General features: G+C 43.5%; 1 protein-coding gene across 5 annotated transcripts in view; it reads right to left on the reverse strand.

Annotated features, from left to right (window-relative positions):
* Nucleotides 1-25,760, reverse strand: part of taok3a (TAO kinase 3a) — a 60,635-nt gene that overhangs the window by 28,590 nt on the left and 6,285 nt on the right. For 2 of the 5 annotated variants that reach the window (XM_054772445.1, XM_054772441.1), the window contains exons 2-6: nt 25,565-25,734; nt 1,585-1,817; nt 1,187-1,258; nt 1,006-1,107; nt 831-876 (exon numbers count right to left, since the gene is read on the reverse strand). In XM_054772445.1, coding sequence (XP_054628420.1) covers nt 831-876; nt 1,006-1,107; nt 1,187-1,258; nt 1,585-1,716 — 352 coding nt within the window. In that variant the 5' untranslated portion in view covers nt 1,717-1,817; nt 25,565-25,734. Of the gene's footprint in view, nt 1-830; nt 877-1,005; nt 1,108-1,186; nt 1,259-1,584; nt 1,818-21,577; nt 22,112-25,421; nt 25,487-25,564; nt 25,735-25,760 lie in introns of those variants that run through there. The other 3 variants (XM_054772444.1, XM_054772442.1, XM_054772443.1) reach the window with 3 other exon arrangements.

Genomic DNA, 25,760 nt, shown 5'->3' on the forward strand with positions numbered 1-25,760 from the left:
ACTGTACAGGGGTGTAAGATAGTCCCCACCCACGTGACTACTCAAATACTGTACAGGGGTGTAAGATAGGGTAATCACTTTCTCCACACAGGGCCATGTAGCTTTGGATTTTTTTCTGCCTTAACAATAAAAGGTTTCATTTAAAAAAAAGTGCATTTTGGGTTCAGTTGTGTTGTCATTGACTGATATTTTAATTTGTTTGATGATCTGAAACAAGAAAGTGGGACAAACATGCAAAACAATAAGAAATTCGGGGAGGGGGCAAACACACCACCACTGTACATATACACAGTATGTATGAATGTATGTATAATTACATATACTACACAGTATGTATGTATGTATGTATAATTACATATATGCAGTATGTATGTACTGTACGTGTACTACATATACATAAACTACATATACTGTACGATGTTACATATACATATACTACATATACATATACTACATATACTGTACGATGTTACATATATGTGTACTACATATACATATACTACATATACATATACTACATATACTGTACGATGTTACATATATGTGTACTACATATACATATACTACATATACATAAACTACATATACTGTATGATGTTACATATACGTGTACTACATATACATATACTACATACTGTATACTGTACAATGTTACATATACATATAGTACATATACATATACTACATATACAAATACTACATATACGTATACTACATATACATATAGTACATCTCCGTATAGTACATATACAAATACTACGTACACATATACTGCATATACTGTACGATGTTACATCTGTGCGCTGCTACCAGAACATCAATACGCTTACCCTCTAGTAAATCCGATGCGGAGCCCAGGCAGTACTCCATCACCAGCTGGAAGCCATGTCCAAAAAGCCACATCATCATCATCATCATCATCATCATCATGTGACCCAGGACAGGCCAGACAAACAGAACATACTTCAAAGGAAAGGTGACTGCTGAGGATGGGGGGGCACTCACCCAGGCCGTGTTGTCCTTCAGGTAGCATCCTTTGTATTCGATGGTGTTGGGGTGCCGCAGCTGCCCCAAAAACTTCACCTCCTTAATGATGTCCTGCCACTTCTGCACACCAAGCAAGCACGCATGCACAAATCATCATGGCGTACCTGTCACGCCCCCCGTGGACACGCTGGTGTGTTACCTCAGTGGTCTGCTTGCCGTGGTAGGACATCTTCTTGATGGCCACCACCTCACTGGAGTAGGAGTTGCGGGCCTGAACCAAAAGGCAGACGTCAGCACACGCACAGCGTCAGTCCAAGAAGAAAACGCAGCGTTCACGCCGACGTGAAGTCCTGGCAAGCGTTACGCGAGCGACGCGAGCGACGCGAGCGCGGAAACATGGAAGTTGGCTCGTGCCCTTGGAGGCTAATTGATTCAACACGCGGCACGTCAGCTGTGCATGCTCATGGCGTGCACGTGCTTCTTATTCTCAAATCATCCGGAAAGAAGGCGAGCACTTTACGCCTAAGAAGAAGAAAAGATCCTCTACGTGGACCACCTTGCCATACCATGACCACAAACAGGAAATGAGGAACATACAAAGTAGACCGCCCCGAAGCTGCCATGGCCGATTTCGTGCAGGTCGCAGAAGACGTCCTCGGGGTCGTCCTTGAAGAAGAGCTCGGCCAGCTCGGGGTCCTTGGGCACGCCTTTCCGCGTGGACGACGGCATCACGGGCTAGGCGGCGGGCACGGCGCTCACACGATTACTGCTGCCACCGCCGCCAGACGCCCACGACGGGCCCGGCATTGGCCGGCGACACCAGGAAAGACCTGAGGAGACAAACAAAGCGGTGCCTTGTTAGGGTCCAGGGAAGGACAGAGGAAAGGAACATGCCCCCCCCCTCCCAGCAACAGTTCCACATAGCCAGCTGCTGTTTGACGCCCCTGCACAACCGGAGGCTCCATTGTTCCATTGAAGGTCATGATGGCGCCCCCCCACTGCACTGTGTGGAAAACATCTCACACAGACAGACATGCACACGTGCACACACGTGCACACACACACACACACACACACAGCTGCGTTCCAAAGTGGTTGATAGTAGTTGATGGTGTTATTTTTGTCAATAAATCATCATTTTGAGTCAAAACAAGCCTTTTTGCTGGTGTAATTTAGATATTTGAGTTGTCACAAAAGCAAAAAATATTTGCTTCAAGGTCAAAGTGTGCTTGAAATGCATCTTTTCACAAAAAGCTGCTCTTCTCCCTCTTTTAGTCGGGAACTGATATTTTCCTGGAACTTCTACTGCTGATGACTAAAGGATGCAAAAGAGTAGAAACCAACTTTTTTTGGGTGAAAGACAAGAGCGTAATGTTTCTTTCAGTGGGTTCCACATTTGTGTAAGCACACAAGACAAGATCGTGTGTGCCTTGAAGGATCAAAAGTCAAAGTGGTCTAAAATGGCCGCTACGGAAGGGCTCGTCTTTGGGAAAATGGCTGCCATTGAAAGAGTTAAGCAAGTTTCAGACATTTTCCTTTGCTCATCTTATTCACATAATATGATTGCGCTTTGCCCGACCTAATTTTCCCAAAATGACAATTGTTTCTCACGTCTATGCTAATAAAAATGACATGATTGGTTTATTGGCCACACGGTGGTTAGCACGCTGGCCAATACAGGAACAGCCTGGAGATCGGGAAGACCTGGGTTGGATTCTTCGTTGGGCATTTCTGTGTGGAGTTTGCATGTTCTCCCCGTGTGTGTGTGGGTTTTCTCCGGGTACTCCGGTTTCCTCCCACATTCCCAAAAACATGCATGTTAGCTTCATTGGAGACTCTAAATTGTCCATAGGTATGAATGTGAGTGTGAATGGTTGTTTGTCTATATGTGCCCTGCCATTGGCTGGCGACCAGTCCAGGGTGTACCCCGCCTGTCGCCCGAAGTCAGCTGGGATAGGCTCCAGCATGCCCCCGCGACCCTAATGAGGATGAAGCGGTATAGAAAATGGATGGATGGATGGATTGGTTTATTCTCATCAAATTGAAACTTTTGTCTCTTAATATTCTCACTTTAATCTTGTGAAATTGGAGCTCTTTTTCCAATTTTTGCTATTGTAGTTTTTCCATTTCCATCCATTTTCTATGTATGGAATATTTGTATTTTATTCTGTAATATTATACATTTTTGCCCCGTCTAATTTTCTATCATTTTTTTTGGTTTGTTTCTCAAAATATTATGACTTTTCATTTTCGATGCTACTAAAATGTCATTATTTTGTCACATTATCAGTTTGTTCTCATAGAATTGCAACTTTTTCTCTTCCCCTCTGGACTTTTTATTCTGGTAAAATCACTGCTATGTTTTTTCCAAATATTTGTGTCATGTTCTGTGTTGGTTTTGCACTCTGCTGCCGCCTGTTTTGTCCTTGCAGTGTCATGGCTGCACTGATGAGTAATCAGGGACACCTGTGATCAGTCTCCAGCTCCCCATATATACCTCTGCCTGGCCACTACCTAGTTGCCAGTTATTCCCTTGCCAACCCTGCTTCCTGTTCCTCATCCCTTGGCTCCCAACTGGTCCCCTTCGCTCGCGTATTTTCTGCCATTGTGATTTGCTACTGCCTCTACCTGTTCTGCACCTTTTTCCTGCAGCTCCTTTTGTTTCAGTGAGTACCTTTTTCGTGCCTTGCAGTGTTTTTCGTTCCTTGTAGTTTTTGGCTCAAGCCCTGTGTTCCTTAGTTATCTTTTTGTAGTTATTTTTTGTGTTGTTGTATTTATTACCTTGAGTAATAAATAGTATTCTTGCTAGCGCTGGGTCAGTCTGCATCACGGGTTCCAACCTTTTTTGGCGTAAGCCACATCGTGACAATTAGTGATCTTTTTGGAATATTTTTACTTAATTTTCCAAAAATGACAACTTTTATTTGATTTCTTTTGGTTTCTCATAATTCTATAACTTCAAAAAACATTTTTTTGTTAAAATGAGGTTTTTTCCTCCCAACGTTACGAGTTTATTCTCCTCTGAGGCACCAGAGGGGCCTCCCAAGAAGAAGCCCCCAAACCAAACCCAGGTCCGTTTTCAAGGCCTCATGTCGGCGTGAAAGGTGACGTGCTAACACGTCCTTTCCAAAGGCGTCATCGGCCCAGACTGGGCCTCCGCCGGGCGGACGCTCGCGTATGACGAGGCTGCAGGCGGGCCGTCAAGCGTGTGCTCATGCTGGATGGGGGGGCGCCTGCTCCAGTTAGCTTGGCTGCACATGCAGCACACACACACACACACACACACACACACACACACACACACACACACACACACACACACACACCCCATGGCTGTCTGGCTGCACGTCATCCAGATGCAGCCGGTCGAGGCCCGGAAGGAAACCTGGCGTGGACGCCCACATGAAGGCAGAGACGTCATGAAGGGTCCTGACGTCGTTCATCAACGTTTGCTAAAATACGTCACATATTGTTTGTCATTTCCTTCCACTTTGTCATAAACGCTAGATTGGCACCTCTCGGCTACACAAACACGGCGGCGTGCGCGCGTTCTGCCATTGGAGCCAAGAGTCCAGCGACCTGGCGATGGTTTCTGAGGACGAAGGAAGGGAGAAACATTTGGGGATGGTGGCAGAACTTGGACTTAAGCCGGAAGACGTGGACCTTCAGAACACAGACTAAACGGAGCAATGTAGAACGTGATGGTTCCAAGGTTCCAAGGTTCTTCTTATCGGGGATGTGAAAGTGACGGGCGAAGCGTAACGTGAGAAAAATCCATCATCTCTCTCACTTGTTTTTCACCAAGGAACACGATACCGCCTCTGACCGTCCCAACTAGATGAGCCCGCCGCATGTTTGGGACATTTTGCCTTCCCGGTACATGGCGCTATGCTAGCTTTTAGCATGCTCATGTTAGCATGCTAACATTGTACTAGAATGTTTTTGCTATTTTCACGGGTAGACACTTATATGAACACTTAGCACTATCATGCTAGGTGTTAGCATGTTAACATTATCATAGAAGCATTGCTAGCATGCTAATATTAGCATAGCAGCATTTTTAGCAATTTTTACGTGTAGACACATATGAACACTTTGCACTATCAGCAATATGGTAGGTGTTAGCATGCTATCATTAGTTTGTTAGCATCCTGTCATTCAAACCCTCCCATTGTACGTTTTCACGGTCATGGAATCTAAATATGTAGATAAAATATATCAAATATGTAGGACTAATATTTATGGTGTAAATCACAATATGGGGGGGGGGTACTACGGCGCTTGGCGGAGGTCTGCGCTCTCACAGTGCTTTTCCAATTTTACGTGAATGAATGATTCAGTGATTCATTTATTGAATGAATACATGAAAATACATGTCACATTGTCAAGTCAAGCTGTAGTTAAATGTAGTAGCGAGGATTCATTCATTCATCAGACAGGTAATAAGCAAAAGCAATGCTTTATTTTGAACTGATTAAAAACAGGTGCGGTGATCGGAAGGTGATGGCAGCTTTATCGCAATCTGGCACGTGACGACACGTACGCTAGCCTACATCGCCAACGCTCGCCTTGTCCCAGTGTGCACGTGAAAGGTGGATCAAGTACACAATGGAGCTTCTTGGGGGCGTGGACCAACACAGCTCATTAGCATTAAAGCTACAGACACACAAAAAAGGGCATGTTCCCAACAGGGCTCGGCTTCTTTTTACGCTTGTGCGCCTGTTCAGAATGGAGATGAAATGTATGTATGTACTTTATTTATCCCACAGCGGGTATGAAGGGTGAAAAGGGTATGAACACTTCATTAACGATTTCCGGGGGCCCAAACGGTGACAAAAACACGTCCACGCGCTTGGACCATCCCGTCCCTGTGAGGCGCGCACATTTCCAAGCGAGCCACACATGTTGGTCGGCCAAAAATCGGGGCGCTCAAGCAAGAAAACACGCAAGCAAAGCACCCGCGCCCCCGGGGGCTCCCCGTCGGCGAGGCTCTGACTAATTCATGCAGCAACATGCTTTAATGGGGCGGGGGGCATCATTTTTCGAGTGGAAGCCAGGATATTCCTAACATTCATGTTGCTGTGTCAGCCTTCCAGCGTGCTGCGCTACATGCTAGCAAACGCTGCAATAGCGCGTACCTCCTGTCACGTCTTACCTGCGTGCGTGCGTGCGTGTGCGCGCACGCATGTCAGGGGGCTTCACAGCTTAGCGGCCCCCCTCTGGGAATTCTTGCTCGTCTTCTAAAGAAGCAGTAATGACAAATAAAAGACCCAAATAGTCCACGTTAGCTGCACACGCGCACTTTTGTTCTTTGTCGACTCACAAAGGACGCACTTTGATTCGAGACAATCCAACTCATCCACATCGGGACTTCCAAAGGAAATAATCAGTTCCAGGGTCAAACTGTGGCCATACAAGGAAGCTTTTTTGTAAGAAAAGAAAAAAAAAACACATCAGGAGGTTGCCCACAGCCACAGACGACACCAAAACCGCACCCAATAGAGACCCCGGGTGGTCATTTGTGTTTGCAGACAAGGCCCCCGGGCACTATAGCGTTGCTGGGGAGCATTAAGTGCGGCTAGGGGGAGAATTATAGTAACAAAGTTGAAATACAGCGGCGCCTTGGTTAACATCATCAGGCCGACTCAAACCAAAACAGACTCTAACCAAAGCAAATTTCCCTTACAGAAAATCTCTTCCCGACACCCACAAAACAAAACATTTTATAGACAATAATTCTAGTTTCACATGCAGAAAATGATACAAAAATAATGACAAATGAACAACTGAACATTTATCGTCAATTTTTACCTAGCTTTGAGGAGACCGTGCTTAGAGGGCAATCCCTTTTAAAAAAAACAAAAAAAACTGTCTAAACTTGGTGAACAGTTTATGGACCAATAACATGTTAACCAAAAAAAGCGCTAACCGGGGCGGATGGTAACCGAGGTACAAGACAACGTATATGGTTGAAAACCTTTAAAAATTAGCTTGAGGGAAAAAGTTAGAATGTCATGGACATAAAGTCGTAATTATGAGAGTTGAAATTTTTCACTTGTTTTTAATTAATTTTTTTTACAGTCGAAATATTACGGGAAACAAAACAATAAAGTTGCAATTTTTGGAAAATTAGGGTGGGGCAAAAAGTTATAATGTTACAAAAATCAAGTAATGGGGATAAAGTCATAATATTATGAGAGGAAAATTTACAAGAGGAAACTTTGAAAATTAAGAAAATTAAGAAACAAAATGACAAGACTGTCATTTTCATTTTGTTTCTTAATTTTCTTAATTAAGAATGGAAAGAATGGAAAAGAATGGAAAAAGCAGCTGTCCTTTTTCATGAATAAACTCAAAAATATTGACAGAAAAATGTCTGACAAGGAAATAGTTGCAATTTTACAAGAAGAACTTTGTCATATCAGTTAGAAAGAAATCACTTTTTTTTCCAGTTGGAATACGATGGCAATGGCAAAAAACACGCTGCAATTTTTTGAAAATTAGGTTAGCAAAAAGGTATCATATCAAGGACGCTGACATTTTTTTTGAAAATTATTATTTTAAAGAAACTGCAGAAATGGAAAAAAAAATAAGAAAAATAAATACAAAAATAAATGACGTTTTTTGTGTTTTTGTTTTTTTTAACAGTTCAAATATTTTCGGAGACAAAACAAAACAAGGAATGAAGTCATTTTTGGGGGTGAGGGGAACAAGTTCTAATATTATGGGAATAAAGTCAAAATATCACAAGACGAAAGCTGACATGTGACCAAAAACAGCGGCTGTTTTAGAAGAATAAAGTCTGAATATTACACAAAAAAGACGCAATTTTACGAGAATAAACTGGTAATATAACGATAAAATGTTGAAATGTTAAAGATTGAAAAAAACAAACAAAACGAGCAATCAAGTTGTCATTTTGGAAAAAAGTTGTAATATTATAAGAATAAAGTCATAATATCAACATTTTATTTAAAAAAACCCAGCAGAAATGGATTTTTTAAAAAATAATAACCAAGTCAAGGTGAAATATTCAAGAAAAAAGATATTCTTTTTAGAAGGCAACATGACAAAAACGAGGACTAAAGCTGCCGTTTTTGGGAAGAGTGGCTGTCACCTGAGTGGAACGCCAAGGATGACGACGCGTCTCGCTCTCGCTGCCCCTCATGTTTAAAAAGCCCGAAGTGATTCTTCGCTGGCCGCCATCTGCACCCTGACGGGGGCAAACTTGGTTCAAAATGTTGGAATTCACGTGAACACGGAGCAAAAATACATTGCTTTGGTTCTCTTCCCATTCCGTGTGGAAGTGGTAAGTTTCTTACTTGGTGTCCCCCCCCATGTTTTAATGTTAAAAAGCGTATTTAGAAGGTTTTCTACGTCTTATTTTCTCTTCTTATGTCTACCGTGTTGGGTAGCAGGAGTGTCAAGGTGACTGTAGGGGTGTTACTTCATGTCTAGAGGGCTCTAATCATGTTAAAAGGCATATTTAGAAGGTTATAAACTCTACGAAAACATTCCATCATTAGCCAATTAACTGCTATAAACGAGGGACGACACCCCGTAGCGCGATTACAACATTGGTTCTGTTGCTGCGCCGCGGATGTTTTCTGCTATTTTTTGCTCCAAATGTTGTTGCTTATTTCATGGACGCCGTGAGGACAACCCGCTCGCTCAATAATAAAAGAAGGAGATCCCCCCCCCCCGCTGAGTGTCCCTGAATGATTTATAACGCAAACCGACGCTTGCCGGAGCCTCTGGGAAAGTTGCAGCTACGCTCCTCTTCCTCGCTCTTCCTCTTCCCCTCAGCCTCGGCCGTGGTGACCCAGCGTGAAGGGGGGGGGCCGCTTGGCTGAGCGGATGCGGAGTGACGCTGCGTTGCCAGATACGAGGACGCTAACTAGCCATCTACTAAGCACATCGAGCGGCTGCACCAGTTGGAGGAGTATTTTTACAACAGCTGCTGCCGGCATGAACGGGAAAATAAAAACAGGTCAACTGTGACTTTAAGCAAGGATGATAGCGTTTCAGGGAAACCAGGGTCAAAGGTCAGGCATGGTGATAGCGTTTCAGGGAAACCAGGGTCAAAGGTCAGGCATGGTGATAGCGTTTCAGGGAAACCAGGGTCAAAGGTCAGGCATGGTGATAGCGTTTCAGGGAAACCAGGGTCAAAGGTCAGGCATGGTGATCAAAGGTCAGGCATGGTGATAGCGTTTCAGGGAAACCAGGGTCAAAGGTCAGGCATGGTGATAGCGTTTCAGGGAAACCAGGGTCAAAGGTCAGGCATGGTGATAGCGTTTCAGGGAAACCAGGGTCAAAGGTCAGGCATGGGCACGAATAACGGGCGGGACGGTACGCTTCGTGTCATCACAGGTCGCTTTAATGCCTTCTCAACATCTACAAGCACAACTCAATCAGGACACGTTCAACGTGCGCTATCATGCTACGTGCTTGCATGCTAGCAGGCAGCGTGCTCACATTAGCAAAGTCGCATTTTTAGTCATTGCCGTTCTTGTTAATGTTGGAAGACACTTTGCGCTATCATGCTAGGTTATACATGCTAATGTTAGCATTGTCGACATGCTAACATTAGCATATTAACATTTTACACGTTTTTATGTGTACTAACATAGACAGACACTTAGTGCTACCCTGCTACATGTTGCATGCCAATGTCACGTTAGCATAGTCGCATTTTTAGTCATTGTCATTAATGTTAATGTTTGCAGACACTTAGGACTATGATGCTAGGTTTGACATGCTAATGTTAACATTGTCAACATGCTAAGATTAGCATATTCATATTTTAGCCATTTTTATGTGTACTAAAATAGACACACTTAACGCTACCATACTAGGTGTTGCATGTCCATGTCCAGTAGTAGAGTTTTCAGCCATTTTTGAAGAGAATGAACATACGCAGACATTTAGCGATACCATGCTAGGTGTTGCAAGTTAACATTAGCATTGTTAGCACGCTATGCCCGGCCATCTAGACCATGAAAAGACTTGGACACAAGCAGAGCTGTTTTAAAGTCTATTCTCTGAGCGACAGGAAGCCAGTGCAGAGTCCCGAGCACTGGACTGATACGCTCATGTTTCCTGGTTCCAGTCAGGACTCGAGCAGCAGCATTCTGGTTTAGAGAGCCCGGTGAGAAGGGCTGCTGGAGACAAAGGCATGGATTTGTCTCTCGAAATGCGGTTAGACACCATTCCCTTGATTTTGGCAACGTTTTTTCGGTGGTACAAAGCCGATGATGTCATTGATTTCGTGTGGCTGTTAGAGCTCAGATCCGAGTCCATGAGTACCCTGACATTTCCAACCTGATGATGAGGTTTTAGAGAAAGAGTCCCAAGGTGGGCCAAAGACGGTTGTTTTGCTTCCAGCTGCGCATTAGCTGCCCTAAAGCAACAGGGGTCCCAGGATTGAGCCCTGGGGAACACCACAGGTCATCGCCATTTGCTCTGAGACGCAGTTACCAACAAAGTCCCTCCTGTCCTCCAGATAGGACTTGATAGGACTCAAAAGGATTGTGGACGTTGGGCAAAATTCCCCCCCAAAAAGTGCAGTTTGCCTTAAATTAGACACTTTTTTAGCGTCTCTCCTCAATCCTCCTGCATTTGCGTTAGCCGTAAGGATAATAGCTTAGCGTGCGTTCGTGAGAGAGAGAGAGAGACAGAGGGAAAGTGAGTCGGCGCTTAAAAAGTGGGCGCCACGCCGCCCTCGCTGGATAATCAGGACTAATGTTGGCTGTCTGTCAGGCTGGATTACTTGCTTTTTTCATGAAAAAGTGCTAAAGTGCTATTTATGCAAGATTTTTGATCCTGCTTTGGGACACATGCTAGCATCCGTGTCATACAAACATCCCCCAAGCTTCACAATCTTTAGACAAGCGGCGGCGGCCATGACACACACGTGCTTTCCCGTGCCCTCAAGGTGACGCGGGCGAAACACCCTGACATTACGGCGGGGGTTCATGCTGCGCGAGAAATTTCAGGTCAATCCATGTATAATAACCACTATTATGTCTACTATATTGGCTAATAGGAGTGTAAAGGTGACTATAGGGTGTTATTACATGTATAATAACCACTATTATGTCTACTATATTGGCTAATAGGAGTATAAAGGTGACTATAGGGTGTTATTACATGTATAATAACCACTATTATGTCTACTATATTGGCTAATAGGAGTGTAAAGGTGACTATAGGGTGTTATTACATGTATAATAACCACTATTATGTCTACTATATTGGCTAATAGGAGTGTAAAGGTGACTATAGGGTGTTATTACATGTATAATAACCACTATTATGTCTACTATATTGGCTAATAGGAGTATAAAGGTGACTATAGGGTGTTATTACATGTATAATAACCACTATTATGTCTACTATATTGGCTAATAGGAGTGTAAAGGTGACTATAGGGGTGTTATGTCATGTCTAGAGGGCTCTAATCATGTTAAAAAGCGTATTTAGAAGGTGGTAAACAGGTTTAAATAAACAAGGAATCCTCCCTGAAAGAAATGGAGTGATCTTGGGGGGTTTAGTAATTGCTGTGTTTCTATTGGTCCGTCTTTGGTCAACTAGCAACACAATCATGTGTTCACGTGTTCACACGTGTTGCACTGGGCTGAGCGGGTGATGAAAACAAGCGCGCACACACACACACACACACACACACACACACACACACACACACAAGTCAGTCAAAGCATTTTAGAATCCAGGGGGGTGGAGCTGTGCCCTCTGGAGCGACGCCCGGACGTTTCTCCAGTGAAGCCATTCATCCGCTCTGGCAACCGCCGTCTCTTCAGCTGGCGTTTGGTTTTGGACGGGTCGCTATCAGTGCGTGTGCGTGTGCATGCATGTGTGTGCGTGTGTGTGTCCCCATCCAAAATGTCCCAACACTACGGCCTTCTTCTTCTCCGCTTCTGTCATCAAGCAGAGCAGCGTCACTCCTCCATTGTTCATCCATCATCTGCACATCAGAGGGCGGTGGGGGGGCGAAAGGGGGCGGGAGGAAAGCAACGGGCGTCCACGAGGAGATCAACAGGTTGCATGGATCAACAGAACAGGAAGTGGAATGAACTGCCGCACACATTCCAAGGTCATTGCATCCACAACAATGTGACACCTTTCCCCCCCCTCCGACCGTCGCGGGCCAGTAGGAGCCTACTCAAGTCTAACCTCCACTGTGTCAATCATACCCAAGTTAAACAACCCAAGAGAACCTCCTGTGGTAGCACGCACGAGTGCTGCCGGCACTTGCGGGAAGATGCGGTTCACCCGGGGTAAAACATGAATTCTGACCTGTGCGATCTGCACTCCGCTTCATGGCGCTTGTCCAACACTTCCAAGATGATCAAGCACTTTGCTGTGGAAGCTGAAAGCGCTAACAAGTGGCGCTCACGCTGAACATTCACACCAACAACACAATTAGGTGCACGCACGTGTCCGAATTCACCTTTACCCCTGCTCTCCCGTGTCGGCAGCACTCGTGCACGCTACCACCGCCGCGCTCCACTGTGGGCAACACACGCCTATGTTGCCACTCAGTAGTGTTGCCAGATGTTTCAACAATGGCAGCAAAACTCATCTCTTTCTACACTAGTAGAACTAGTACAACTAGTAGTAGTAGTAGTATTAGTAGCAGTAGTAGTAGTAGTAGCAGTATTAGTAGTAGTAGTAGTAGCAGCAGTAGTGGTAGTAGTAGTATTAGTAGTAGTAGTATTAGTGGTAGTAGTAGCAGTAGTAGTAGTAGCAGTATTAGTAGTAGTATTAGTAGTAGCAGCAGTAGTAGTAGCAGTAGTATTAGTAATAGTAGTAGCAGTAGCAGCAGTAGTAGTATTAGTAGCAGTAGTAGTGGTAGCAGTAGTATTAGTAGTAGTAGAAGTAGTAGCAGCAGTAGTAGTATTAGTAGCAGTAGTAGTGGTAGCAGTAGTATTAGTAGTAGTAGAAGTAGTAGTAGCAGTAGAAGTAGTATTAGTAGTATCAGTAGTATTAGTAGTAGTAGAAGTAGTAGTAGCAGTAGTATTAGTAGTAGTAGCAGTAGTATTAGTAGTAGTATTAGTAGTAGTAGAAGTAGTAGTAGCAGTAGAAGTAGTATTAGTAGTAGCAGTAGTATTAGTAGTAGTAGCAGTAGTATTAGTAGTAGTATTAGTAGTAGTAGCAGTAGAAGTAGTATTAGTAGTAGCAGTAGTATTAGTAGTAGTAGAAGTAGTAGTAGCAGTAGTATTAGTAGTAGTAGCAGTAGTATTAGTAGTAGTATTAGTAGTAGTAGCAGTAGTATTAGTAGTAGTATTAGCAGTAGTAGAAGTAGTAGCAGCAGATGCAGTACAGCGCTGATGTTTCCATGACGTGATGAGGTTTGTGTTCAGGTGCCTTATAAGCCTTACAGTATGCCTTATATGGCTTATATGCTTATATGGCTTATATACCTTATATACCTTATATGGCTTATATGGCTTATATGCTTATATACCTTATATGGCTTATATGGCTTATATACCTTATATACCTTATATGGCTTATATGGCTTATATGCTTATATGGCTTATATGGCTTATATGCTTATATACCTTATATGGCTTATATGGCTTATATACCTTATATACCTTATATGGCTTATATGGCTTATATGCTTATATGGCTTATATGGCTTATATACCTTATATGGCTTATATACCTTATATGGCTTATATGGCTTATATGCTTATATGGCTTATATACCTTATATGGCTTATATGCCTTATATGGCATATAAGGCATATAAGGCATATAAGCCAAGATCCTTTTGGGAAACTACTGCAAAATCAGTCAAAAAATCCTAAAAATGCCAGGAGCGCTCTACTAAAAGTGGTGAAAGAGAACATCGATAGCAAAAACAGTCAAAGAGCCTCTACGTGAGAATTATGCTGTTTTTGAGGACCGACTGGAAAGACGGCATAAAAAAATCCAGCCTGTTGCCTTGCTGACATAACAATTGTGATGAGTAAAAAGGCTGTTATTTATCAGAAGCGTGCATGAAGGCGGTCCACATGAAGCCAGCAGGATTTTCACCAGCGGCGTCACGGCGGAGCTTTAAGCTCCCACATGAAAAATTGTGGCGTCTCGCTCGCATGTCTTAAGAGTGCCGCTGACACGCCGACAAATGGCTGCCGGTCAAATCCTCTCCCGGCGAGTCAGACGGAGCGAGCGCTTTGCCACGAGGACGTGTCGTCTTTTCGGCGGCGGATGATCGGGCCGGTGGACGTCTGAGCACGCCGTCGAGTGTTGGTCTGAAGCCCAAAAGGATTTTCTAATCAGGAGCGGCAGAAAGATGAATGAAGTGTAGCCAAGGCAACGCAGGAAGTGGAGGACGCATGCTCGCTGGCTTTCTTTCAGAAACATGCTAACGATGAAGCTGCAAACGTCAGAAGCCCACATTCCGTACTGCTTGGTTACACTCTGGTGCCCACTCACACAGCACAACCACAGGTGCACAACACGTACATACGACTCATCTGACACATTTGAACAGCATTGGGTTAGAATTTGTGCCGCTTGCTTAAACGCTGCTTGTGTGCTGCCCTTTCTTCATCTTTCTGCCTGGCGGGGCATCACAGCCCAAAAACATCAACAACGTCCTGAAAAACAAACACACGCACGTCAAGCAGGTGGCTTTTTAACGACTGGAAAAATAGAGCCAAAAGGCTCATTTTACCAGAACACCAGGAGCCAAAAAAAGCACAACAAACCAAAAACAATACAAAAATGGGAAAAGTAGAGCAAGGCAAAAAAAAGACAAATTTTAAAAGCAGAAACAAATGGGGAAAGTCCAGTAAAAAAAAAAAACAACAAAAACCAGGCACAATAAACCCCCCCGAAAAACTACAAAAATGGAAACACTTTGCCCCAAATGAACAAAAACTGAAAAAATGGGCTAAGTCAAGTAAAAAGATGCAATAAACCAAACAAACAGCACAAATGGAAAAATAACGCAAAAAGGCTGTGTACATTTATACTGTATTTCTATTGTACTTTTATGTCCGTGTCCATTCCTACATTTCAACATCACCAGGACCAGAAAGATGACTCCCTGGCCTGCACGCTCCTTTCCTCCCCCTTGTAAAAAGGAGCAAATCAAGCGCTCCTTTTCTCCTGCCTGTGATGTTAACGGCCTGTTGTAACTTCCCCTGAGCCCTGGAAACGGGGAAAAAAAGGCCCACGGCGCACACAGCCACCATGTTCGAAAAGTGCAAAAGGTTTTCCACAGACCTCCATGGCGCCACACCGGCCACTCGGGGCGTGTGCCTGAATACGATGCACCTTGCTGGGCCACGGCAGGTGGCTCCTCCCCCTCTATAGTCTGGTTCTCCTGCTAGTCGTGATGTGTTTTTCATGAGGACAAATCAACAAATCCTCCTGAGTTGCAGTCTTTCTCACCTCCACCTCCTGGACATGTTGGAGTGTTAGCATCTCACAATGGCAGGAGATTTCTGGTGGAGTTGAACACGTACACATCCAAAAGAAGCAGATGCGTGGTGAGGGGGAGGGGGATCGTGAACTCCGGTGTGATTGCAGGGATGATGTCGTCTCAGAGGACCAATAAGGAAACGGTTTAGCGTGTGAGCGGGCCTCGGTGGACAGTCGGCGGTTGCGGCTTCGGGCCGCTATTGTCTCCCGCTGGCAGACGGGCCGTACCCGTCACTTTGCACATACTTGCTTGACCGCAAGGGGGACAGATGTCATTACGGGCTTACGCTGCATGGCGCACGCATGGCGCATGCATGCCAACCTGACCCGTCTTCAGACATGCTCCTTGTTTTTCTGACTTGTATGTATTTATTCGTGCAGGTTTTTGGTGTATCGTACCTTTTTGTGCTCAATTTTCCCCACTTTGTCTTTATTGTGCCTTTTTACTCTATTTTGCCCACTTTTGCTGTTTTTTGTTTGTGTTTATTTTGCCCTTCTTGCTCCTTTTTCCCCATGTTTGCAGTTTATCGTTTCTTTTGTTTTTTTTTCCCCATTTGTGCTGGGTTTTTTTTGTTTTTGTGCCTTTTTTTGGTCTTTTTCCCCATTTTTGCTGGCTTGTCTTTTGGTTTATTGTGCCTGTTACTGCTCAGTCTGGTCCCCATTTTTGCAGCTTTTTGTTTGTGTTTATTTTGCCTTTCTTGCTCTTTTCCCCATTTTTGCAGTTTTTGGTTTATTGTGCCTTTTTAAAAATTCTATTTTCCTTGTGTTTCTTGTTTTTTGGGGGGGTTGTGGTTTATTGTGCCCATTCAGCTCTATTTTCCCCATTTGTACTTGTTTTTTTTGGTTTGTTGTGCCTTTTTACTCCATTTTTGCTGTTTTTTGTTTATTTTACAATTCTTGTTCTATTTTTCTCATTTTTGCTGTTTCTTTTTTGGTAAATGTTTCCTTTTAGCTCTACTTTTCCATGTTTACTGTTTTTAAAAAAAACAAAAAAAGCCATGGGCCAATTGAATTAGAAAAAAAAAACCTGCTTTATTATTATTATTATTATTATTATTATTATTATTTGAATTTCTATTGAAATTTTTAATCCATGTGATTTTATTTGGGTTTTTTTATTTTTGATATTGGAAAGGCGGCACACAAGCTAGCATTTAAGCAAGCAGCACAAATAAACCGACAAAAGCTTTTAGACCGAAAAGCACGTTGCATTTTCCATTCTCTGTCGCACTTTTCCCTGCTTTCTCCTCGTTGGTTTTTGTCTGCCAAATAAAGCAAGAAGCGCTGCTGTTACTAATTCATGAGGAAATATTTGCAAGATAAAGATGCAGCAAATCAATTATTGATCTGTACGACACAAAGAACTTTTTGTGATGCTACTGCGTTGCTTCGACTGCTGTGGAAATACGACAGCCCGGTAAAAGTGTGATCACACCTTCGTCCTTTCGTGAGGCCCACAGTGGGCCCTCATGACCTCATGACATTGTTTTACTTCAATTATGACAAAGTGGAAGACAACCAAGTGCACCTGATGATTTGTCCTCATCAAACATCACAACATCACGACTAGCAGGAGAAGCAGTGAATGGGGGGAGGAGCCGCCTGGCGTGGCCCAGCAAGGTGCACCGTATTGGGGCACACGCTCCGAGCGTGTGAGCCGCGGAGGTCTCTGGCAAATCTTTTGCACTTTTCAAACTCCGAGCATTTGGTACAACTAGCACGCAAAATGTCCTCTTACAAGTGAGTTTGGGGGGGGTACAACAGGCCGTTAACATCACAGGAGCGCTTGATTTGCTCACCCGCACAGTACAGGTAATCTCGCCTCTTTTTTTTTTTTTTAAGTATCGATTATCGGAGCTATTTTTTATGTTATCCGATTTATTGGTATGACATGATCATTCCCTCATATCGGCCCGGTATCGGTACGGTGCACCTCTAATTCTTATTTCTACGACTGCAACACAAGGTTGCATTTTTTGGAAGGTGCTCGTCAAGCACCGCTGGACGATTTGGGGGGGAGGAGCGAGCTGTCATCGCATCTTGGCTCTCGAAAATAATTGAGTGCATTTTTATAGGCGCCTCCATTCATGTTTTTCACTGATGGATATTTTAAGATACGTAGCAAAGCCTGATTTAAAATAATATATATATTTTTTTTCTACACAAAAGCCTGCAACTCGCTTAAAATACAATAAGGCTTCATTTAATAAGGAAAAGTTGAAATGTTGAATATTTGTAAGAAATCCCACGAATGCTGGGATTTGACTGAATATTTTAAGATGTGTAGCAAAGCCTGATTTTTTTTTATTTTATTTTTTAACCAAGCTGTCCACAGTGAAGTCATTTTCCTCACGTTTGGTGTTCATGAACGAAAGCTAAAAGGACACATTTTACTGTTAGAACTTCATTTGAAAAGACACTTTTGCATGATTTGTTTTCCTTACATTTTCCTTGTAATGCAGGGGTGTACACCAAATATATAAATATTAGAACTAAAAAGAAAGAAGTATGAAGGCACGTTTTTTTAGACTGTGAATTTGTTTTGTTTTTTCAACAAACAGGCACATTTTGACGACAATTTCAGTGAACTAAAGATTCCTAAGCAAAATGTGTATTTTTTAAAACTCAGTCTGGTAAAATACGGTGTTTTAAACTTCCGTTTCTAAATATTCTGTGAAAAAATGAGTGGAAATTATTCACGAAGGCGTGCTCGTGTTCGATCATTCAGTGGACTTTCCTGAGCCGTCAGCCTTGGCATCGGGCGGGAAATCCTGTGGTTAACAGAGTAGGCCAGACGCAGACTTAAACACCAAAAAAAAAAAATCACCACTGGCTGGTGACACAACCTCCCCCGACACACACACACACACACACACACACACACACACACACACACACACACACACACGTCACAGACAAATCTCCACTTGACCCAATGGAGGCTGTCCAGTGGCAGCATTAGAGGCTGTGCAGCTTTGAGGCCGACTTTCACGCTGATAAGCCAACAGATGAGGCGCTCGCAGCGACTCCCAACCCTTCCGCACTGCAGAATACACACACACACACACACACACACACACACACACACACACACACACACACACACACACACACACACGCCTTACGTCATTTCATGTGGCCCACGAGAGCCACACCATAAATCACACAAGATGAATTATTAGATTATTTGTACCCACAAAAATCGGTCAGGATGCCGCCTGAAGTTTCTATTCCAGGCTTCTGATTGGCCAAAATTGTGCAGGGAAGATTTACAGTGCAAGTCAAAAGTTTGGAGACGCTTTCTCATTCAACAGAATAGGGGAGTGTGTCAAAACTTTTGATTGGCGTGTATTGATTGCAGTAAGAATAATATTGGAAGATTTGATGTCTTATATGCGTGGTCCGGAGTTTATACGTACAAACCCACACTGACAGTCACAGCCTTTCTTCCTGCCACTCACACACACCAGTGACCTGAGAGAAAAGGGCTGGAAAAGGGTGTCGTCTTACATGCGGTATTTAGCGATTTATATTATACAGGTAAATCAACTGCAAGTCGGAGCTTTTTCTTTTCCTGTCACACACACACGAACACGCACGTCACCTGGAGACATGCAGCAGAAAAACATCTGAAAAAGTGGTGTCGTCTTACATGCGAGGTATAGAGATTTACACATGCAAACCAACCAAGACTCAGTGCTTTAAGCTTTTTTCCTGTCTCTCACGCTCACACACAAACCAGTAACCTAGAGGTCTTGTGTCGTCTTACATGCTGTATTTAGAGATTTATACAGGCAAACCAATTGCAAGTCAGAGCTTTTTTTCCTGTCACTGACACACACATAACCTGGAGACATGCAGCAGAAAAAAGTAAAAAAAAAAAAAAGAGCTTTTCTTCCTGTAACACACACCAGTAATCTGGAGGTCGGGAAAAGTGGTGTCATCTTATATGCAGTATTTAGAGATTTATACAGGCAACTCAACTGCAATTCAGAGCTTTTTGTCCTAAGTCTCACACACACACAAACACACACAACCTGGGGACATGCAGCAGAAAAAAGGCTGAAAAAGTGGTGTCGTCTTATATGCGAGGTCGAGACATTCATACATGCAATCCAACCACGGGTCAGAGATTTGAGCTTTTCTTCCTGTTACACACACACACACACACACACACACACACACACACACACACACACACACACACACACACGTAGAACCTGCAAAGTTGCAGCAGTATTTTTCCCCCCATGAAACAAGTCTGAAAAGTGGTGTCATCTTATATGCGGGGCCAAGAGAGTTACACATGCAAACCAACCGCTAGCCAGAGCTTTTTTCCTGTCACTCATACAACACCAGTAACCTGGAGAGATGCAACTGTATTTTTTTTTTCCTAAGAAAAAAAAAGTCTGAAAAGGACGTCTTATATGGAGGGTCTAGACATTTATGCATGAACACCAAATGCAAATCAGAGCTTTTCTTCCTGCCACTCACACAAGTAACCAGAAGAGATGCAGATAAAAAAAAACAGTGGTATCGTCTTATAAGCGGCATGCAGACATTTCTACCAGCTGAGAGTCACAGCTTTTTACCCTGTCACTCACACAGCACCAGTAAACTGGGGAGATGGAGCCATATTTTCCCCCAAGGAAAAAGTCTGTAAAAGTGGTGTCGTCTTATGTGAGGTCTGCGGATTTATTTGTGCAAACCAACTGCAAGTCAGAGCTTTTCTTCCCATCACTCACACACCAGTCATCCGGAGAGACGCAGCAGCATTTTCTTTCACAAGAAAAAGGTCTGAAAAAGATGTTTGTGTGCAGTTTAGAGATTTATACTTGCAAACCGACTGCGTGTCAGGGCTTTTCGTCCTGTCACTCGCACAACACCGGTAACCTGGAGAGATGCAACTGTATTTTTTCCCCAGGAAAAAAAGCCAGATTAAGACGCGTCGGCGTATACGTGAGGTCTATACATGATTTATACACGCAAAATCGACCCATGGCTCAAAGCTATGAGCTTTTCTTCCTGTCACTCACACATGCATCTGTATTTTTTCCAGGGAAAAAAAAATGTGACAAAGTGTTGTCGTTTTCTGTGGGGTCTATAGATTTACACATGCGAACCGACTGCGAATCAGAGCTTTTCTTCCTGTCACACACACATAATGTCATATTATACAAAAGCCACCTTTACTGCAAGGCTCCAGGAGTTGGAAGCATGAAGATGAATCGGGTCATTTATTTGGCCAACCACGGGTCAGCGGGGTGTCGGCAACCACAACTGCAAACACAAGTCAGAGCTGAGAGGAACAGACTGACGTACGACACACAAAAGCGCCTCGGGCCGTTCCCAAAAATAGCCCATCCACCTCAGCCGCGCTCCCATCAGATGCATCAGGCGCGGCCATCGCGGGCGGCCATCTTGAGCGGATCCGACACGCTCCGCTCAGCTAAGAAAGCGCCGCGCGGGCGTCCTTTTGCCAAGCGGGCCGGTGAAGGCCTGAGACGTGACACCTTGATTCATTTGAATGCGTGCTTGTAAAAATAGCTCAGCAAGAGACGTGAGGCGTGATTCCAGGCCGCGATGGTGATTGGGAGGGGCGCAGTTCACAGCCACAGCTGCGACCTCGCCAGAGGATCGGAGGCGCTCGTCTTAATGAAAGGCTGGAATCGAGTGGCTCGTGCTAACCTCGCGCGAAGCCAAAATGCCTCCCCGATGACGACGAGGTCCACGTGGCCAAGAATGCGCCGGCGTTTTTACAAGCGGATGTGCTAGCGAGGAGACGTCGGCCTTCAGGCGTCCGTGACTTGGGTCGGCCTTTCGGGGACGCGCCGGTACGTGATGTCACACGGAGGAAGACGTCAGACTGGCTAATAACGCCAGCCTCCACGTTCGGCTGCCGTCTGAAATGAGCATGAAAAGCTGGTAGAGGAGGGGCGGGGGCATAACTCTCCTTGTCATGTGGGACAGCGTTCTCATATTAGACACGCTAAAGCACATCAGTGCACAACATGAAGCCTGACAGGAGCGCCTTCATGCTTCATGTGCGCTGCTGCTGCTGCTGCATAAACCAAACTGCTGGGCCGCAGCTTTAAAAAAAAAAAACACACCAAAAAAAGGCAAATCTTACTTTGCAAAAGAGTCACGCGGTATCCAAAAATCAGGATGCCAGATACGCCATCAGCCCACATCGGAAGTGTTGCTTTCTGTCCGTTGTCAACGTGCACATTCTGACTTGACCGCATTTCAATCTCGTGTCCACCAAGGCTCAGTTTCCTCAAGAGCAGCTGATGCATGCACACGCGCGCGTGCGCGCGCGCGCACACACACACACACACACACACACACACACACCACACAAAACAGGAACTCAGAGGTTGTGCAAATTCCCAAAATAAGACCCCTGACGAACATCATAAGAATCTCTCACAGGGTTCTCCATTATTCAAGCGTTCCCATTTTTTATTTTATGTTTTTGACCTTTTTTGTTTTAATCATTATTAATTTCATGTAATGTTTATTTTTACTTAATTTATTTTGATTTACTTTTAATTTTTATTGTTATTAATGTTTTTGTTAATTTTTTATTTAATTTCTAAAGTAATTTAATTAAACATCTAATTGTATTTTTTTTATTTAACGTAAAAGACAGTTTTTAATTTACATTTAATTATTTTATTTTCATTTTTTATTTAATTTTCAATGTAATTAAATATCTAACTTAATTTTTTTATTTAATTAAAATTTTGATTTTAATTGAATAACTTTTTTTATTTAATTTTCATTTCATTTCAATGTTCAATTTTTCCACTTTTAATTTGATTGATGTTAATTTAAATTTAGATTTTTGTTGTATTTTATTTTAATTGAACATGCTATTTAATTGTATTAAATTTTATTTTGAATTGAATTGAATTTACATTTTTTAAAATTAAATTTATATTTTCATTTTATTCAGACTAATTTAATTTAATTCCATTTTTATTCAATTGACTTCACTGGTGTTTGAATGGGAATGTAACTGAATGTCGACTGTTTAAAAGTGCTTTAGTCGGCACATTTAACTGCAATGTCACGCTAGGTTAGCCTGAAGAAAGACAAAGCTTAGCGCTCCCACGTCCGCAGCCGACTGATGGATAGTTGGCGGAGCTCCAGGCTGCATTTGATGCCGAGTAGCAAAGCCTGTTTTTTTACAAAGCTGTCTTCCAGGAAGCGGTAAGCATAGCAGGCTAGGGTTTATTCGGTATTCATGCGCTATTTGCATACGTCAAGATTGCAACTTTCATACAACTAGCCTTAAAACCTTGTTTAAAGATGTGTAGCGAAGCCACTTTTTACTGCGCAACTTCAACAGCCAATGTTCGAGTGCCTCGTCGTCACGCCACAAAAACCAAACTCCAAGCTCCGCCTCACGTCTGGCAACCGGCACGACGGGAAGCTTTGATCTGCACCCAACGCGGCCACCCCCTCGCTCGCCGTGCATCCGTCACGCCAGCAGTAGAGCCTGCCTCCCCCACGCTCCGATCAGTCTGAGGAATCTGCCCTCTGACGCCCGAGTCAAACATTTACCTGACAAAGGAGCGGCCCGCCATACGTAGCGCCGCTAATGAGGAAGTGGGTGGCATCGTCCACTAAATATAGGCCGTCCAACGTGCGCCAGCGTGGACGGAAAGCACACACGGGACGGGACAAAGACACGCACCCAGACTATCTTTATAAAGGTCCCCTTTTGTGCAAAAGCTACCCGTGAAATGTGTCCCCTAGCGACCGTTTAGGGGTCACTAGGTCACTTTACACAAGAGTTTTGTTTTTCCTCAAAAAGTGGCAAAAAGACAGGCTTCGCTACACATCTTAAAATAATGTCATGTGTGTACCGAGAGTCTACCGAATCTCCATCTCCCTCACTTGTTTGCTTTACTTTGGAGAAAATGCTCACTTTTCAAGTTGCGGGGTCCATTTTTCACAGACAAAAAAAAAGGCTTCACTACACATCTGACAATAAAGCCTGGAGGTCAAAAGTGCTCTCAAATTCACCTCTTTTACCAAAAAAAACGACACATCATCAACAAAACTTGGTGACATTTAGTATTTGGTTCCGTCCGTCCATCTGCAATTACTTAAGTTTTTATGTCATTTCATTTCTTTGTATTGATTTTACATTTCTAATGTATTTCATTTTTACTTTTAAACTATTTTTCATTAAAATTAGATTTTCATTTTTTATGTAATTTAATTTCTAATTTATTTCATTGTATTTTTTTACATGTTTAATTTATGTTTATATTGTTTGTTTTTTATTTAATGTTTTTTTTACTTTAATTTCTAATTTATTTTGATTAAACTAATGTTTTAATTTAATTTCTATCTACATTTTTTTATGTCATTTTTTATCCATCCATCCATCCATTTTCTAAGCCGCTTCTCCTCATGAGGGTCGCGGGGGCATGCTGGAGCCTATCCCAGCTGGCTTTGGGCGACCGGCGAGGTACACCCTGGACTGGTGTCCAGCCAATGGCAGGGCACATATAGACAAACACTCACATTCATACCTATGGACCATTTAGAGTCTCCAATGAAGCTAACATGCATGTTTTTGGAATGTGGGAGGAAGCCGGAGTACCCAGAAATCCCCCCCACACACGGGGAGAACATACAGACTCCACACAGAAATGCCCAACGGAGATTCCAACCCAGGTCTTCCCATCTCCAGGCTGTTACTGTGTTGGCCAACATGCTAACCACTAGACCATGGTGTGGCTTGTCATATTTTATTTAATTTATATTTTCATTTACTTTATATTTGTAATTTTGCTCACTTTTGAAGTTACAGGGCCCATTTTTCAGTCATAAAAATAATAAAGAAACAGGCTTCACTACATATCTGAAAATAAAGCCTAGAGCTCAAGTCATCTCTTTTGAAGTCTTTGGGGTTAGCATGTCACTGTCTCTGACCTCTTAGCTAGATGAGCCAGAAAGAAAGAAAGAAATCAGGCTTTGCTAAACATCATAAAATGACACCGGGGAGCTAGCTGTAAGTGTGATCATTTTCTTTTTCTTCAGCGTATTGGCTAACCTAGCATGGCGGGCTGGCAAATGCGCCTTTCAAACTGTCAGCAAGCAAGTTTGATGTGGCTTGACTTCATGGCGCTAATGCTAAAAACAATGCACATTTCCCTTCATGGTGCTAGCATTTCATCATGCTAAAAACAATGCTAACTTCAATGCAATGTATATACCACAGAATACTATTACTACTACTACTACTACAGCACAAACACCACTACTATTAGTAATAATGACGATAAAGCACAGAATACTACTACTACTACTACTACTACTATCATTGATGTGCGCGCGCACACGGTTCTGCTGCCTGCCTCTCGTGCACTAGCGATGACATCATTGTGGGTCATCTGAGGTTCGGTTCGGTTCTCTCACTCAGCCTCTTCCTTAATAGGACTACTGATACTACTACTACTACTACTACTACTACTACTACCACACTAGGACTTTCATGTCACCACAAACCCAGCAGATTGACGACGACATCGTGATGCGTTCACGGTATTCACAATCGATCAGATCGACGATGGCGCGTGTTTTTTCTTTTTAATTCTTTTTAATGAATTGGAATGAATGCACCATAGACAGGAGTGTACATATGAGGGGTGTGGGGGTGGGGGTCATCGTGGCGGACAATCTCTGGTGGCTTCCGTAATGGGAGAAAAAAACGGAAATTCTTGAAAGCACCACGGTCCACTCACCCACACTGACCCACATTGTTGACAGAAGCCGCGGGGGCAACTTTACAATTGCCCCCGTCCTTCCTAGACAAACACACACGCTACTCACCCCCACCGGTGAGGACCAAGACGTGACCGAATTGCGTCGTCGACGCGGACAGCAGGTGCCGGCTGCCGCCAATCAATATAATAATCAATATAATAATAACAACAATATTAATACACACTTACGCGCATTTGACTACTTGTACTGCTTTGACCTTAAAAGCCGCTGGTTGTAGCATTAGCCGCTAATCCCTGACCAGGAAGTGTCACCCCCCCACCACCCCCGTCACGACAACACTTGAAAATAAACCCCACAAAAAGCTGCTCACCTTCCGCTTGTGTCGTTCTGGTGTTTCTCTCTTTTATTTGTTTTAGGTCCGGACTGCAGAGAGCTGTCGGTGCGACTTGGTGATCACTTGAGTCCGTGTGGACTTCCTGCAGATCAACCCCCCCCTCCTCGCTTGACAGCTACTTTGACACCCCGGCCGGAAGTGGAGCGCTGCAAGCGAACGAACACACGTGCAA

The sequence above is a fragment of the Dunckerocampus dactyliophorus genome, chromosome 4, assembly GCF_027744805.1.
Source record: "Dunckerocampus dactyliophorus isolate RoL2022-P2 chromosome 4, RoL_Ddac_1.1, whole genome shotgun sequence".
Classification (NCBI taxonomy): domain Eukaryota; kingdom Metazoa; phylum Chordata; class Actinopteri; order Syngnathiformes; family Syngnathidae; genus Dunckerocampus; species Dunckerocampus dactyliophorus.